Source organism: Lutra lutra, chromosome 8 (assembly GCF_902655055.1).
Source record: "Lutra lutra chromosome 8, mLutLut1.2, whole genome shotgun sequence".
Lineage (NCBI taxonomy): Eukaryota > Metazoa > Chordata > Mammalia > Carnivora > Mustelidae > Lutra > Lutra lutra.
The window spans coordinates 4,990,112-5,003,645 of record NC_062285.1 but is presented as its reverse complement, the minus strand read 5'-3'; the positions used below and the strand labels follow the sequence as shown (position 1 = coordinate 5,003,645).

The 13,534-nt window shown below is 55.2% G+C and overlaps 1 protein-coding gene across 3 annotated transcripts; it reads left to right on the top strand.

The window, feature by feature from the left end:
* Nucleotides 1-509: 509 nt before the first annotated feature.
* Nucleotides 510-13,227, top strand: ANKRD16 (ankyrin repeat domain 16). Of its 3 annotated transcripts, XR_007129380.1 has the most exons (8): nt 513-965; nt 3,554-3,774; nt 5,167-5,209; nt 7,702-7,810; nt 8,123-8,284; nt 9,120-9,198; nt 10,303-11,639; nt 12,861-13,227. XR_007129380.1 is itself a non-coding variant. In XM_047740973.1 (7 exons), exons 1-7 carry the CDS (start codon nt 646-648, stop codon nt 10,458-10,460), a joined length of 1,092 nt encoding a protein of 363 aa, XP_047596929.1. In that variant the 5' UTR covers nt 513-645; the 3' UTR covers nt 10,461-13,227. The 3 variants fall into 3 exon arrangements, 2 of the variants coding, with proteins under 2 accessions (XP_047596930.1, XP_047596929.1); XM_047740973.1 differs by having other exon boundaries at nt 10,303-13,227; XM_047740974.1 differs by lacking the exon at nt 8,123-8,284 and having other exon boundaries at nt 510-965; nt 10,303-13,227.
* The last annotated feature ends 307 nt before the right edge of the window (nt 13,228-13,534 follow it).

Sequence of the window (13,534 nt, the reverse complement as noted above, 5' to 3'; positions counted from 1 at the left end):
AGGGGGCGTGCTGACGGACTGCTTCAGCGACCAATAGGAGCGCGCGCGCCCAGGGGGCGCGGCTACCGCCAGCGGGCCCCGCCCCGCCCGTGCTTCCGCTGGGGCCGAGGAGGCGAGTGGAAACTTTCCCAGAGTTCCTCCGAGCTCCCGCGGACCGGAGGAGGGGTCGCGGCGGGGCGGAGGGGGCCGGCGGAGGTTGGGCGGGGGAGGGGCAGAGGGTGGGGACGCGCGGGGCCCCACCCCCCTCCCTGAGGGCCGGCGGCTGCCCGAGACTTGAGGGCGGCGGTTCCGGCCCCTCTCGGGTGCCGCCCGGCGCCGGCTCCCCCTCCTCCTCGTCCTTCCCGCGGCGGGAGTCTGTAGGGGCCGGGCGGATCGTGCCGCCGCGCGGAGCGGACGCGGCCCCGGGCAGACCAGGCGGCAGCACCCCTCACCCCTGGTGTGGTGCCCCCAGATGCAGCCCGGGCGGGCGGCCGCCTGCGAACGAGCCTGGGGCGCGTGAGCACGGCCGGGTCCGCCCCGCGAGGCCAGTCGTCCGCTGGAGGGCCGCCCCCGCACGGGGCCGCTGGGGTCGGGGCGTCCCGGGGACCGCGGGGGGCAGGGCTGGCGGCCCGCACGCCCCCGCCCCTCACACCCGCGCCGGCGCCCATGGCTGCGCGCGGGGACCCGCGGCGGCTGCACCGGCTGGTGCAGGAAGGCCGGCTGTGCGCCCTGCGGGAGGAGCTGCGGGGAGCCGGGCGCGCGGGCTGCGCGGGGCCCGCCGGGGACACCCTCCTGCACTGCGCCGCCCGCCACGGGCACCGGGACGTGCTGGCCTATCTGGTGGAGACCTGGGACATGGACATCGAGGCCGCCAACCGAGACTACAAGCGGCCGCTGCACGAGGCCGCCTCGCAGGGCCACCGGGACTGCGTGCTCTACCTGCTGGGCAGAGGAGCCGCGGTCGACTGCCTCAAGAAAGCCGACTGGTAGGTGGCCGGGTTCCCCAAAGACCCCCCCCCTCGTTCCCCACAGAGTCACGGATCCCCGTGGACTTTTCCGCCTTGACACCGGAGCGTCTGAACCTCGCCCTGGAGGACAGATCAGCCTCTGCGAACAGCGGGGTACCCTTGCGGGTTTAACTGTTCCCAGTCCAGTTCGAAACCCTTTCTTTCCCTTTACGGAACAGTCTGGAACGCGATCGCACCGTGAATAGTCTGGCTGCCTGCAGCGAGCCGCGCCGGGCTGGGCATGACTCTGCCAGTAGCGTTGTTCTCACTTGTCCCTCTGGAGCAGAGGCTCAGAGAAGGTTGCGAAGAAATGTTCAGGGAAGCCCCGTGTGCCCCTCCCTCAGTCTCCCCCAAAGTTACCGTCTCACACCTCTACAGTGCAGTACCAAGACGAAGGAGCCGACATCGCCACAACCCGTGTGTTTTACCGCTTCCAGGACGTGTGTGTGGTTTTATCTCACGGATAGCCTTGCGTGAGCAGGTCCACAGACCAGACGTTCCGCGGTTACCATCATGCAAACCAACTGCACTTTGTTAGACTTTTGTTGAGACATGATGTCACTTGGGAGACAGTACCACTGTGTGGGGCTCCTGGAAGTGATGACATCCTAAGAGTCATAACGTAATGAAGTTCCTGCCTGCAGGTGATTTCTTTTTTTTTTTTTTTTAAGATTTTATTTATTTATTTGACAGAGAGAGATCACAAGCAGATGGAGAAGCAGGCAGAGAGAGAGAGAGAGAGAGAGAGAGAGAGAAGCAGGCTCCCTGCCGAGCAGAGAGCCCGATGCGGGACTCGATCCTAGGACCCTGAGATCATGACCTGAGCTGAAGGCAGCGGCTTAACCCACTGAGCCACCCAGGCGCCCCCTGCAGGTGATTTCTGATCTGATGTCACTATGAACCCCAGTGGCTACGCAGATAGTTAAGTAATGTGCTGTCTTGCCTGCTGGAAATGGGGGGTCAGCCCGCTTGATTGAGCACAAGACTGGTTTTCTTCTGCTGCTGGTGAACTAGTCTAAAGACCATTCCAACAGACGTAAGACCTCATACATGGCTCAGAACAATTCTGTGGCTAAGGGCCTGGCCTCTGCAAAAAACCATTAAAGAGGCAACGTTCATTGGAGTATGCATGTGGGAGGTGTAATTGCAGTGAGTTGGTTTTTTTTTAAGATTTTATTTATTTATTTGACAGAGAGAGAGATCACAAGTAGGCAGAGAGGTAGGTGGGGCGGGGGGGGGGGGGTCAGGCTCCCTGCTGAGCAGAGAGCCGGATGTGGGGCTCAATCCCAGGACCCTGAGATCATGACCTGAGCTGAAGGCAGAGCCTTAACCCACTGAGACACCCAGGCGCCCCGCGGTGAGATATTTTTGCCTGTTCTCACCTTTCTGGCTTTCTGCAATACCTTCCCTGTTTTTTTAACCATCCTGCCTTGCTCAGGATTTATTCCCTCTGTGAAGTCCTTCTGGAAGATTCCAGCCTTCATTTATCTGGGTTCCTCCCTCTTAATTTCGCATTCACTCTCCTTACTACATCCCCCCACCAAAAATATTGGTAATTAGTTAATATCATAGAAATCTTAGAAGACAGATCCTAGATACGGCCTGTGAGGTCTCCTAGGTATAGTGAGTTCCTGCTGTGTGCCTGACACAGGTTCTAACCCCAGGAATCAGGAGGTAAATAAAACCTGTCCTTGCTTTCCGGGAGTTATGTCTCGGATGAGACATATGCAGATGAGAAACCAGAAGCTCATGGTATAGAAATGTCTCACCCAAGATCATTTATGAAAAAAGGAAGGCTAGAGACACTTTCCTTGTTATTAATGTAGTTTATTCCCATAATTGTGGACACAAGACAGTTCAGAAACTTATTATAATCACACTGTTCCATTTGTGTCTCCAAAGTATGCTCCTCGTGGGTAGGCACTGTATCAAATGTTCTTTTGTAGCCTTTTTTCAGCACACTTTAACTAATAAACAATTACTGATTAAAGTGAATGGAGTAAGTGCAGCAGAGTAACTTTTACACAAATATTCAAGACGGGGCGCCTAGGGGCTCAGCCTGTGAAGCGTCTGCCTTCCCCTCAGGTCATGTTCCCAGGGTCCTTGAATAGAGCCCCACCTCGGGCTCCCTGCTCAGTGGGGAGCCTGCTTCTCCCTCTACCCCTCCTTCCGCTTGTGCCTGCTCTCTCTTTCTCCCAAATAAATAAATAAAATCTTTAAAAAATATATTATTCAGGACAAACTGTCCATGGTTTTCATTAACTCAGATTGTCTCTGTCTCAATTTGGTCCCATAGTTTAAACTGGTCTGGAAGCAGGTTCGCCTCCTCAGTAATGCTCTCCTGCAGGCACACCTACATCCTAATTTCTTTCCCTTTCTTATTTCTCCCAGAGCCTCATGGTGGCCAGAAAAGTTGCCGCTCCACGCAGATTTGCTGCTTCTCAGACCCCTGAGTCCTCTAGGTTTTCCACCTCTGCCAAGGGCGTGTGCCTTTTTGAACACCCAGCCGCGCACTTGTAATGTCTCAGCTGCCCTTCCGTCTGACAGTTTCTCCTGATTGGCCTCAGGACTCCTTTGATGATGGCCTGCACAAGGAAGAATCTGGAGGTGATCCAGGACCTCGTGGAACATGGCGCCAACCCACTTCTGAAGAACAAAGATGGCTGGAACAGTCTCCACATTGCTAGCCGAGAAGGCGACCCTCTGATCCTCCAGTACCTGCTCTCCGTGTGCCCCACCGCCTGGGAGACGGAGAGCAAAATCGGGAGAACGCCACTGCACACGGCAGGTATGGCCGGGAGCTCTGCAGGGGCACAGGCACAGGTGCGCAGGCCGCTCCTCCGAGCCCGCAGAACGCCTTCTAGTTAGGGGCACCCACAGGGCAGCAGGGGTCTGCGAACTCGCGGACCAGGAATAAGAGCAGCTTTGGGGTATTTCGGCGCAGAGTTTGCTCCTGCGGCTGATGGAACGTGGCCCATACATGCTCTTTCTCGTATTCGTGTGTCTCTGTCCTGTCCGCCCCAATTTGTTGGAAAGCTCATTCTGTTCTTCACTGTCTTTGACCTTGGGCAAGGGACTGAGTCTCTTAAGCAAATGTCCTCATCCCCAAAATAGTGATGACAATGATGCCACGTCACAGGGTCGCTGTACAGGTTACGGAACACGATGTATCGAAGTCCCTTGACACACACTGAGCACAGAACAAACAGGTGTGGCTCTTTTCAGGATCATGTTTACGTTGTCACTGTTGCCTGCAGGAGGAAAAGAGACAGTCTTTCCCAGTATCTTCACCGATACCTACCACAGTGCTAATCCATTTAAATAAATCTAGGAACTTGTAATTGAGTACCTGCCTGAGTGTCTTTGACTTATCTAGTGATGATGTCAATAAAAATGTGGGATACAACTACTTATCCTTAAATCTGATTTATCTAGTCATAAATCGTTTTAAATTAGTGGAAAGCAGAAAGTGCTGTGATGGAAGACAACACAGATAAAGACCTCAGGAGTCCAGGTCAAGAAATATAAAAAGTGATCTGTAGCCTTCTGGATAGTACGTTGAATTAGAGTACAGGGCCTTGGTTTCTCAAAGCATCACTACCTGTGACATGATACAGTTTAGGAAATATTGTAGCTCCAGGGAGCAGTTAGGGACCAAGGAATTCTTTTTAAATCTTGATGGGTGAGTAGAACTTTTCTCTGCTACGAGTTGTTTGACCAGTTCCCCTAGAAACCATCAGCCCCTAGCCATTCACGGAAGAGAGTGGAGAACAGATAGTTGAAATCTTTATTACTGAGTGTCGTTCTCTTTAGTAGGAGAATTACATTCCTCCTTATTTTGCCATGGATCATTATTAATATGTTTTACATTTCCTGGGCAAAAACTGACCAGCCCTAAGGATTTGCAGCACAACAGTGGAGGAGAGTTTAGGACTGAGAATTCGCCATGGACGTGCTCACAAAGACAAGATAGTTGAGTGTTGGCTAAGTGCCTGTTAAGTAAAAACATCATCGTTACCAGTTACCTAGCTAAATTTTTATTTTTCTAGGATGGTAACAGTGTCCCTGATTTAATTACTGTTTCCCATAAGTCCTAGCTAAAAGGCTGACGCAGAGAGAGGAGGAGAGAGAAGTTTTATGAACACTCTGAACGCTCTGACTCTCCGCTCTCTTCTCCCAGCGATGCATGGCTGTTTAGACGCGGTGAAGGTGCTTCTCCAGAGGTAAGAACAAAACAGCAAATGGACGAAAGGATTCACTAATTGTGACAGTTAATGTCGATGCTACAGGAAAAGCTCAGAAAAATAGCTCAGAAAGAAACTCAAGCACCCAAAGAGAGATGAACAAAGGACATAACTCAACGAATATAAAACAAACATCGCTGAGTAACATGAGACAAGAAAAAATCACCCGTGTATTCGGCCAGTTTTCATATGCTCAGAGCCTCAGCACCCACTAAGCACTATGCCGGATGCACGGGCCGCAAGAGAGGCTGGCCGGTACGGGTCCCCTCATGGACCTCGCACACTGGCAGACGGGAGTCAGCATTCACACCCTGCGAGCCCGAGGAGAACAAGGAGTCACGGGCTCCCTCCAGGAACATGTGCCAGGATGACCCAACTTGACTGGGAGGGAGGAATCTTGGCCCCTGGGATAGTCAAGCTATGATCTGAAGGAGGCTGAGAGGGGGAGGCAGGGCCCCATTCCAGACAGAGGTGACAGTCCCCGTGAATGCTCGGAGCCAAGGGAAAGCCTGTGCTGTAGCAAACTGAAGGTCCGCGTGTGCGGGCGCCTCCGGAGCAACAGGATGAACAGGGCGCCGTGAGCAAAGGCCGACAGAGGGCGGACCCGGATGATGAGAGGACTCGAGATTTTGTTGAGAATACGCTGTGCCACGGAAGGGTTTTAAGCAGAGTGGAGGGCGGACAGTAATAAGAACTTTGCATTTTTCAGAGATCCTCGGGTTGGAAAAGAGAGAGTAGATTGGGGGGTAGCAGGAGTGGGTGTCGTGAACATCGGGAGGCCGCTGCAGTTCACCAGGAGAGACATGACGGTAGCTGGGCTAAGACACCGACTGTAGGGGTGAAGAGAAGGCCGCGGAGGTCTTTAAGAAGTGGAATCAGTGGATTCAGGTGAATCATTTGATCACGGGAATGAGGGAAGAGTCGTCAAGGATGACAGGCTTCTCGCTGAGCAACTAGTGATGGTGCTGGTGCCATTTGCTGGGACAGAGAGCACTGGAGGAGGAGCAGGTTTGCTGGGAGGATGATAATTTCACTTTTGGATGCGATGAGTTGCGTGTACCTGCGAGGCCCCACGTAGAGATGTCGAGTGCCCAGCTGCAGACAAGATCGAGAGCCCACGGGAGGGGTATGAGCTGAGAAGCAAATGGACCTAGAAACATAGGACATCATGGACCTAGAAATGACGACTGAACTCACGAGAGCAGAAGAGATTATCTGAGCAGATACTGAGTAGTAAGAAGAGAACAGGACTTCACGCAGTGCTGTGAGGTAGCAAAGGTCCTAATGTGGGTGGAGAGAAGACAGGCCTCCATGAGGTCATATGAAAGCTGTAATTGAAGTAAGAAGGGAGAACCAGGGGCCCCTGGGTAGCTCAGTGGGTTAAGCCTCTGCCTTCGGCTCAGGTCATGATCCCAGGGTCCTGGGATCGAGCCCCACATCAGGCTCTCTGCTCAGTAGGGAGCCTGCTTCCTCCTCTCTCTCTTCCTGCCTCTCTGCCTACTTGTGATCTCTCTCTCTCTCTGTCAAATAAATAAATCTTTTTAAAAAGGGTGGGGGACAGTGCTCCAAGCAGAGAGGATCAGCACATGCAAAGACAGCAAAAGGCTGGGAAGCTGGAGGAGAAGATAATGAGCAAAAAGAGGGTGGGAGAGGTAGGACCATGACAAAGGTAGAACAGGTGGGAAGAGGGACCCAGAAGGTATGATGGATAGGACCCTGAAGGGAAGAACAGAAGAAGAGAGGAGAGGTAGGAAAGGCAGAAGGTAGGTCAGGTAGGAGGCAGGACCAAGAAGGAAGTAGGACAGATAGGCTCACAGGAGGTAGAATGGAAGAAGGTAGGTCCACGTGGAGTTGGGACTGAGAGGAGGACCAGGGAGATGGCAGGAGATGGCAGGACGGGCAACTGTGAAGAAGGCAGGAACGGAAGGCGGTCCCACTGGAGGCTGAAGTAGGAAAAAGGACAAGGAGGAACAGGAAGGATAGGACAGTGGAGCAGGTAGGGAAAGAAAAAGGCAGGATGGAGATGAAGGTGGGCAGGTGGGTGGTAGGACAGGGAAGGTGGGAAAAGCAGGACTGGGAAGGAGGTGGGAGGAGGAGGAGGACCGGGAAGGAGGCAGGTGGCCCAGAGGAGCGTGGGGAGACGAGTAGATGCCGCATTATCCTGACCCTGGGTTGTGAGGGTTTAGATTTTCCTCTGTGATTGGGTGATAAAGGTTTCAGGGAGGACTGGCCGTAACCATGGTGGTCTGGTGGCCGTGAGAAGGGTTAGTAAGGCAGGAGCCATGGCGGGAGAAGTGGACCCAGAGCTGAGATTTTGGTGACTGGTCACGAGGGGGAGACGATGCCCATAAGCGGAGTGAGGAAGTCCGAGGAGGGGCTGAGTTTGGGAGCCAGGGACCGCGCTCCGGTCTCCATGGCGCGTGTGTACGGCGGGGACCCGTCTGACCCGCCGCTTTGGGTTCCTGCGGCAGGGGCCTGTACGGAGCCGACCGTGCGGACAGGTGCGGCTGCACACCCTTCATGGACGCAATTCAGTGCGGCCACACGGCCGTGGCCAGGCTGCTGCTCGAACAGCACAAGGTACAGAAACGGCCCTTCCCGTGGGTCTCAGATCAGGGAGCACCGCCAACGTGGGGTCAGTGTCACGGTGGGCGAGGAGGAGGCAGACATCCTTGTCTGGGGCCCCTGCGAGGGTCCCATGTGGGGTGTGCGGGGAGCAATTAGGAGGAGGAGGGCCCAGCACGCTGCTGGTCCGCAGGAGTGACTGCCGGCCACCCCGCCAAGGGTGCCGTGGCCGGAGCGTGGCATCCTCCTTGATTGGCCAGAGAGACTGTGGGGCTCCACTGGAAGGTCCCGCTCCTCACACATGGCCTCCTCTCCCCGGCCCTCCAGGCTTGCTGGGCCATGCGGGATGCCCTGGGGATGCAGGCCATCCACAGGGCAGCCGTCACCGGGCAGAACGAGGCCCTCCGCTTCCTGGTGTCCGAGCTGGGCGCCGATGTGGACACCAGGGCCATACCCAGCCTCCTGACGCCGCTGCATTTCGCCGCTAAGGTTTGTCTCCCTGGGAAGACCTTCCCTCCGCGTGATGTGCCAGCTTTAGTTTGCATACGCCCTTGTTCCGTATTCAGGAATAACGTTGTTTGCAGCCCTAAGATTCCCCCCACGTAAAGTCCTGCTGCTCTGTCCTTACACTAGATTCCAGAAGGGAGCATTTCGGCCACGGACGCTCGCTGCTTACAGCCCAGCTTGGAGTGTTAGGAGTGTTTGGTGGGTCATCTTCAGCCGCACTGGCTGGCTGCCCCGACTGGCTTTCCCAGCAGCAGGAATAGTTATTTCCCTGTGAGTGGCACTCTCCTGTCCCGCAGGAAGGCAGTGAAGAGATGAGGGGACCCACACCTGGCAGAGGCCATGAGGGAATGGATGGGACTCCCAACCGTGATTCCCTGTCTCTCCGGTCCTCGAAGCCTGGCCGGTTGGACAGGAATCCTGTCAGGTGACACGTGCTGTGATGTGTGTTGTGACGAGTGCCCAGGATGGGTCACGGTCTCCCTGTTTATCTTTGCTTTGAAATTCCAGCAAAGAGTGTGTTTGCTGGGAGAGATTCTAGAAGCACGTGTTCCGTATGATTCGGGATGTCTGCTGCTGACTGGTCGTCAGTAATTTGGCCTACAGAGTAGACCCTCTGCGTTTTCATAACCACATGTCCCCCAGATCTGGATTTAACAGTTTACACTTGAACCTAAGAGCCATATGGGTCTTCCTGTAGTTGCGAAAATTCCATTGTAGCAGCTGAGTATTTTACATAAAGTACATGACACGCATTAGTTGGTGTTGAAGGGCTCGTTGGTGTCCTCGTCCCAGGATAACAAGTGTATCTCACCCTCAGGAAGGACACGTGAGCACAGTCCAGGAGCTCCTGTCCTTGGGTGCCGACATCAACTCCAGAGATGAAAGGAAGCGATCAGGTACGGCTTCGTGTCCCGTGTGGCTGGGGAGTGACTAGTGATGGATGTGAACAACGCAGGGACTTGGCTGTGGAACACACGGGCTTCAGGCGATCCCTCTAGCAGCTCGGCAGCCCGTCTTTGAACCAATGCGTTTGCGAAGCACTGGAAATGTCGCTGTTGCCATGGCAGTGGCGGGGCCTGTGCTGGTCGCTGCTGTTCTGACCATTTTGCACCATGACGACGTGTGCGCCTGGAAGCATTGGCTGGTGGATTCAGTGGCCCCTAGTTCAGATTCTCCCGAGGCCGTCTGTCTTTGGAGTGCGTTTGAAAACTAGAATCACTATGATTTCTTTTCAAGATTTATTTATGTATTTTAGGTGGTGGGAGTGTGCAGAGGGAGAGAGAATCCCGAGCAGATTCCCCACTGAGCAGTGAGCCCAATGGGGGGCTCGATCCCAGGACTCTGAGATCATGACCAGGGCAGAAGGCAGATGCATAACCAACTCAGCCGCCCAGCTGCCCCACTATAACTTCTTAAACGTGAGGCCCAGAAAGCTTTTCTGAGCTAATTCTTTAGACTCGGGTTAGAATAAGCCTCTGCAAACGTTGGGTGCACCACGGCATCTGGCAGGCATCTGTGATGCTCAGGAGCCCCGTCCAAGGCTGCGAGGACGGTCCCTACGTCCAGGGACACGAGACTGTCTGCAGGACGCAGGATCCTAGGCTTTGCAGCACCAGGAACCTGGAGCCCTGATTCCCGAAGGGGAGCAAGTGTCCGTTTGTTCATTACGTCATTCTCATTCATGGCAATGTTTTTACTGATGCGGAGAATTCACAAAACCTTTAAAATGGCTTCTGGGACATTTAAAGTTGCCTTTTCGTGAACCTGCTTCATTGCTTTAGACAAAAATCTCTTACATTCTCTCATTGGTTGATATTTTTAAAGCCATTTCCAACCCAGTCAGGTTAAAAAGGAAAATGCTCTGATCCCGTAGAGGCAGGGGCACAGAGAGGAATCGCAGAAACATGGGAGGAGGATTGGTTTGGGGCTGTAGCCGCTCGCCAGGCGGGCACCGCTACGGGGTCCTGCTCCAAGTCCGTGTGGCTTCTGTGTCCCCGCAGCCCTGCACCTGGCCTGCGCTGGCCAGCACGCGGCCTGTGTCAGGCTCCTGCTGCAGTCTGGGCTGAGCGACTCTCCGGATGCCTCAGGTGCCCTGGCTGGGCAGCTGGCTCACCGCGCGGACGTCCTCCAGTGCTTCGGCCACTGCCCCGCATCCTGAGGGTGCTTCTGAGCGAGGACGACAGGCATGGTGACCGCGTCCTGCTGCTACTGTCGTCAGGATCCCCAGCCAGTGGGCCGTGAGGACGCCGACTCCCAAGCCCGGTGACCCGCACGCGGAGACTTTTCGTGATCCCGATTTGGCTTTTTCTGCCCTTTGAGGGGAGTTAGGGGATGTTCTTGGAGTCGGTGTCTGGAGCCCTCTGGGAAGCAGGTGGCCCATGTGACTGTAACAGAGTATGAATTCACGTAAATATGTCACGTGTTTTGTGAGTAATGTCGTGGGGGGAGGCAAGGGCGAGGATGGTAATGGTACAAGGGCCGGAAACATAGCTGGCCTGCTGCTTCCTTCCTTCCTTCCTTCCTCGCCTCTTGGTTCATTACAGTGGTTTCGCTTTGGTTTTGTAGCCTGAAAGGGACGCCTGCCCAGACATACACAAGGAAATAATGGAAATATTTGTACATTCTAAGCGCTGCTGGTTAAGCTATGTTTATTGTTTTGTGTTTTTAAAGATTTTATTTATTTGACAGAGATCACAAGGAGGCAGAGGCAGACAGAGAGAAAGGGGGAAAGCAGGCTTCCTGCTGAGCAGAGACCCCAATATGGGGCTTGATCCCAGGACCCTGAGATCATGACCTGAGCTGAAGGCAGAGGCTTTAGCCCACGGAGCCACCCAGGCGCCCCTGAGCTATGTTTTAATCTCGAGGTTACTTTCACTTAGTGGTTCTGCATGGGCTGTCTTCAGATAATGAACACACCTAAGAGACGCAGCTTCGAGAGTCCCAGTGGAAGAATGGCGTTTGTTCTGCAAGCCCCAGATGCACTTCCCATCCGGAGCCCCTGCCCACTGCAGCCTGGGCGTGTTGAGGACACTTAACTTTGTAACCAAAAGTTCTGGAGCAGTTTAAACAGATCGAAGGGAGGCTGCATGCTCAGACCTTCGGATTCTTTTCCTTTTTCCTTTTAGGGGAAAGTGATAAAAACCATTTTCTCTGGGTCACAAAGAATAGTTAATCCAGGTGGTCTTTGGAAATGACACGCATCGGGCACAGGCCAGACTCGAACTAATGTTGGTCGTGAGCTGGTCAGGACTGACTGCACGCTGGCGCAGCCTGATCATCCTGCTGGTCAGGGGAAGGAGCGAGACTTTCCAGTTCTCCATCATCGCGGACAGCACGGGTTGGTTCCCAGTGCGACAGCCAGCGCTTGCTGGCGTCCTCTGTCTCGTGACCTCTGGGTGGCGTCCAGTGCAACCCACGCCAGTCCGAGCTTCGGTTCCTGCTGCTTTGGAGATACCCCGTGTCGCTGCCCTTTGGGTCTGAAGATGGTCCTGCTACCCGCAGGGGGAACAGAGGGGCAGTGGGGGCGCCGGCCACCCTCCCCGCTCACACACGCACGCAGCTTCCCATTGCGGCGTCTCGAGCGGGGTCCCCGCACGCCTGCAGCTGCGTGTCTGCCCCATGAACCAGCATGAGGCTGCGTTTTCGCTCCCCACACGTTCCCGACTCCGTTCTGTGGTGTAGACCGTGGCTGCTGAAGCTTCTGGAGGACCAGGGACCACAGTGTTGACGCCAGTGGTGTTGATTGTGGCGAAGGGGGCAGGGACAGTCCAGGAACAGCCTGGCCCTGGGGTCACCACGCTAGGAGCAAGTTGCACCATCACTTCCGAATCGTGGGAGCTTGAGTGCGCTTCCGGGGAGGCCCCGCCAGGCCACCCGATCTGAAACCCTGATACCCCCCCCCATCCCTGCCTGTTTTCTCCTTGTTAGCACTGACCAGCCACACATTTGGGTCCTGCTCTTCATTTCCTCTGTCTCCGAGACAGGAGCGTGAGCTCCGGGGCGGGACTCTGTCTCCCTCGTTCACTCGCTGTCTACACGGCCCAGACGGTGCCGGACACGGAACAGGGTTTAAGTTATTATGTGGTCGATGTGTGAGTGGGGGTTCGTATTTCTGGAACATGTGCTGTGTCCTGGACACGGTGCTGAGTGCTGGACCCACATGCTCTCTCTGTGCCCCCCACCCCCCCGTTTCGACTCCACTTCGGGCACCCTTTCTCCGACAGACTTGTGCACCAGCCCCCAACTCACACACACTGCCCCTCTGCGGGGTGACCGGGCCTCGCTACCCGACAGGTGGATCAGTAGCCCTCGGTTACAGTCCCTCACTTCAGTGGTCTGAATCCCTCCTGCCCTCTAGAAGCCCCGCCCCCGCCACGGCTGATAACACACGCCTGGGTTTTCCTGGCTTTTCCTGTAAGCTGGGGTGCCCCTGCTTGTGTGGTCCCTGGCCGTCTGGTCTGTTCTGGGGCCCACCTCTGTGGGGACACTCCACCCCTGTGACCCTGGCCCGTTCTAGGCCTCCCACACCCAGTTTATCCCAAACCGACTTTCTCCGCAGGCTGCTTGCACATGAACCCGACTGGCCACCACATCGACGTCCCTGAAGTTCACCGTCTCTCTGTGACTCCCGGGTTCAAGCCCTCCGGCCATCATCCAGACCATGGTGGTGTCGGCCTGCTGACGGTGCCCCCACCCCCTGGGCCCGCCCTCCTCGACCCCATCCCCCACACGACTGTCCCAGAGCTCTCACCAAGGTGATCGGGGCACTGACCACTGACGTGTTTTCCCACCCATCTCCTCAAGGGCTGTTGACTGGTCCTGCACGCCCCCCTGACCCAGCGTGAGGGTTTGTTCCTAAGACCGATCGGGGCAGAAGCCTCTGGAAGGAGATAGAAATAAGTAAAAATTGTAATCACTTGAAAATAGTCACAGCCTAACGTATATTACTGGGAAAAAATTTGCAAGAAAATATTCACAAGACAAAATAAAAAGGAGATCTCAAAACAGAAAAGAAATTACACAAGTCAGGCCAAAAATGGAGAATTCCATGAAGGGACCTCAGGTGGCCACTTGTGATTCCCGCTCTGCCCCGCGCTGCTGGAGGCCGCCAGCAGGGGGCAGACCTGAGAGCGGGCCGTGGGGTCCCGCCCGCTGGCAAGGCTCGCCAAAGGTACCAGTGGTGAAGGAGAAACAGAAATCACCTATTTCCCACCACCCAGAAACAACCCTTAT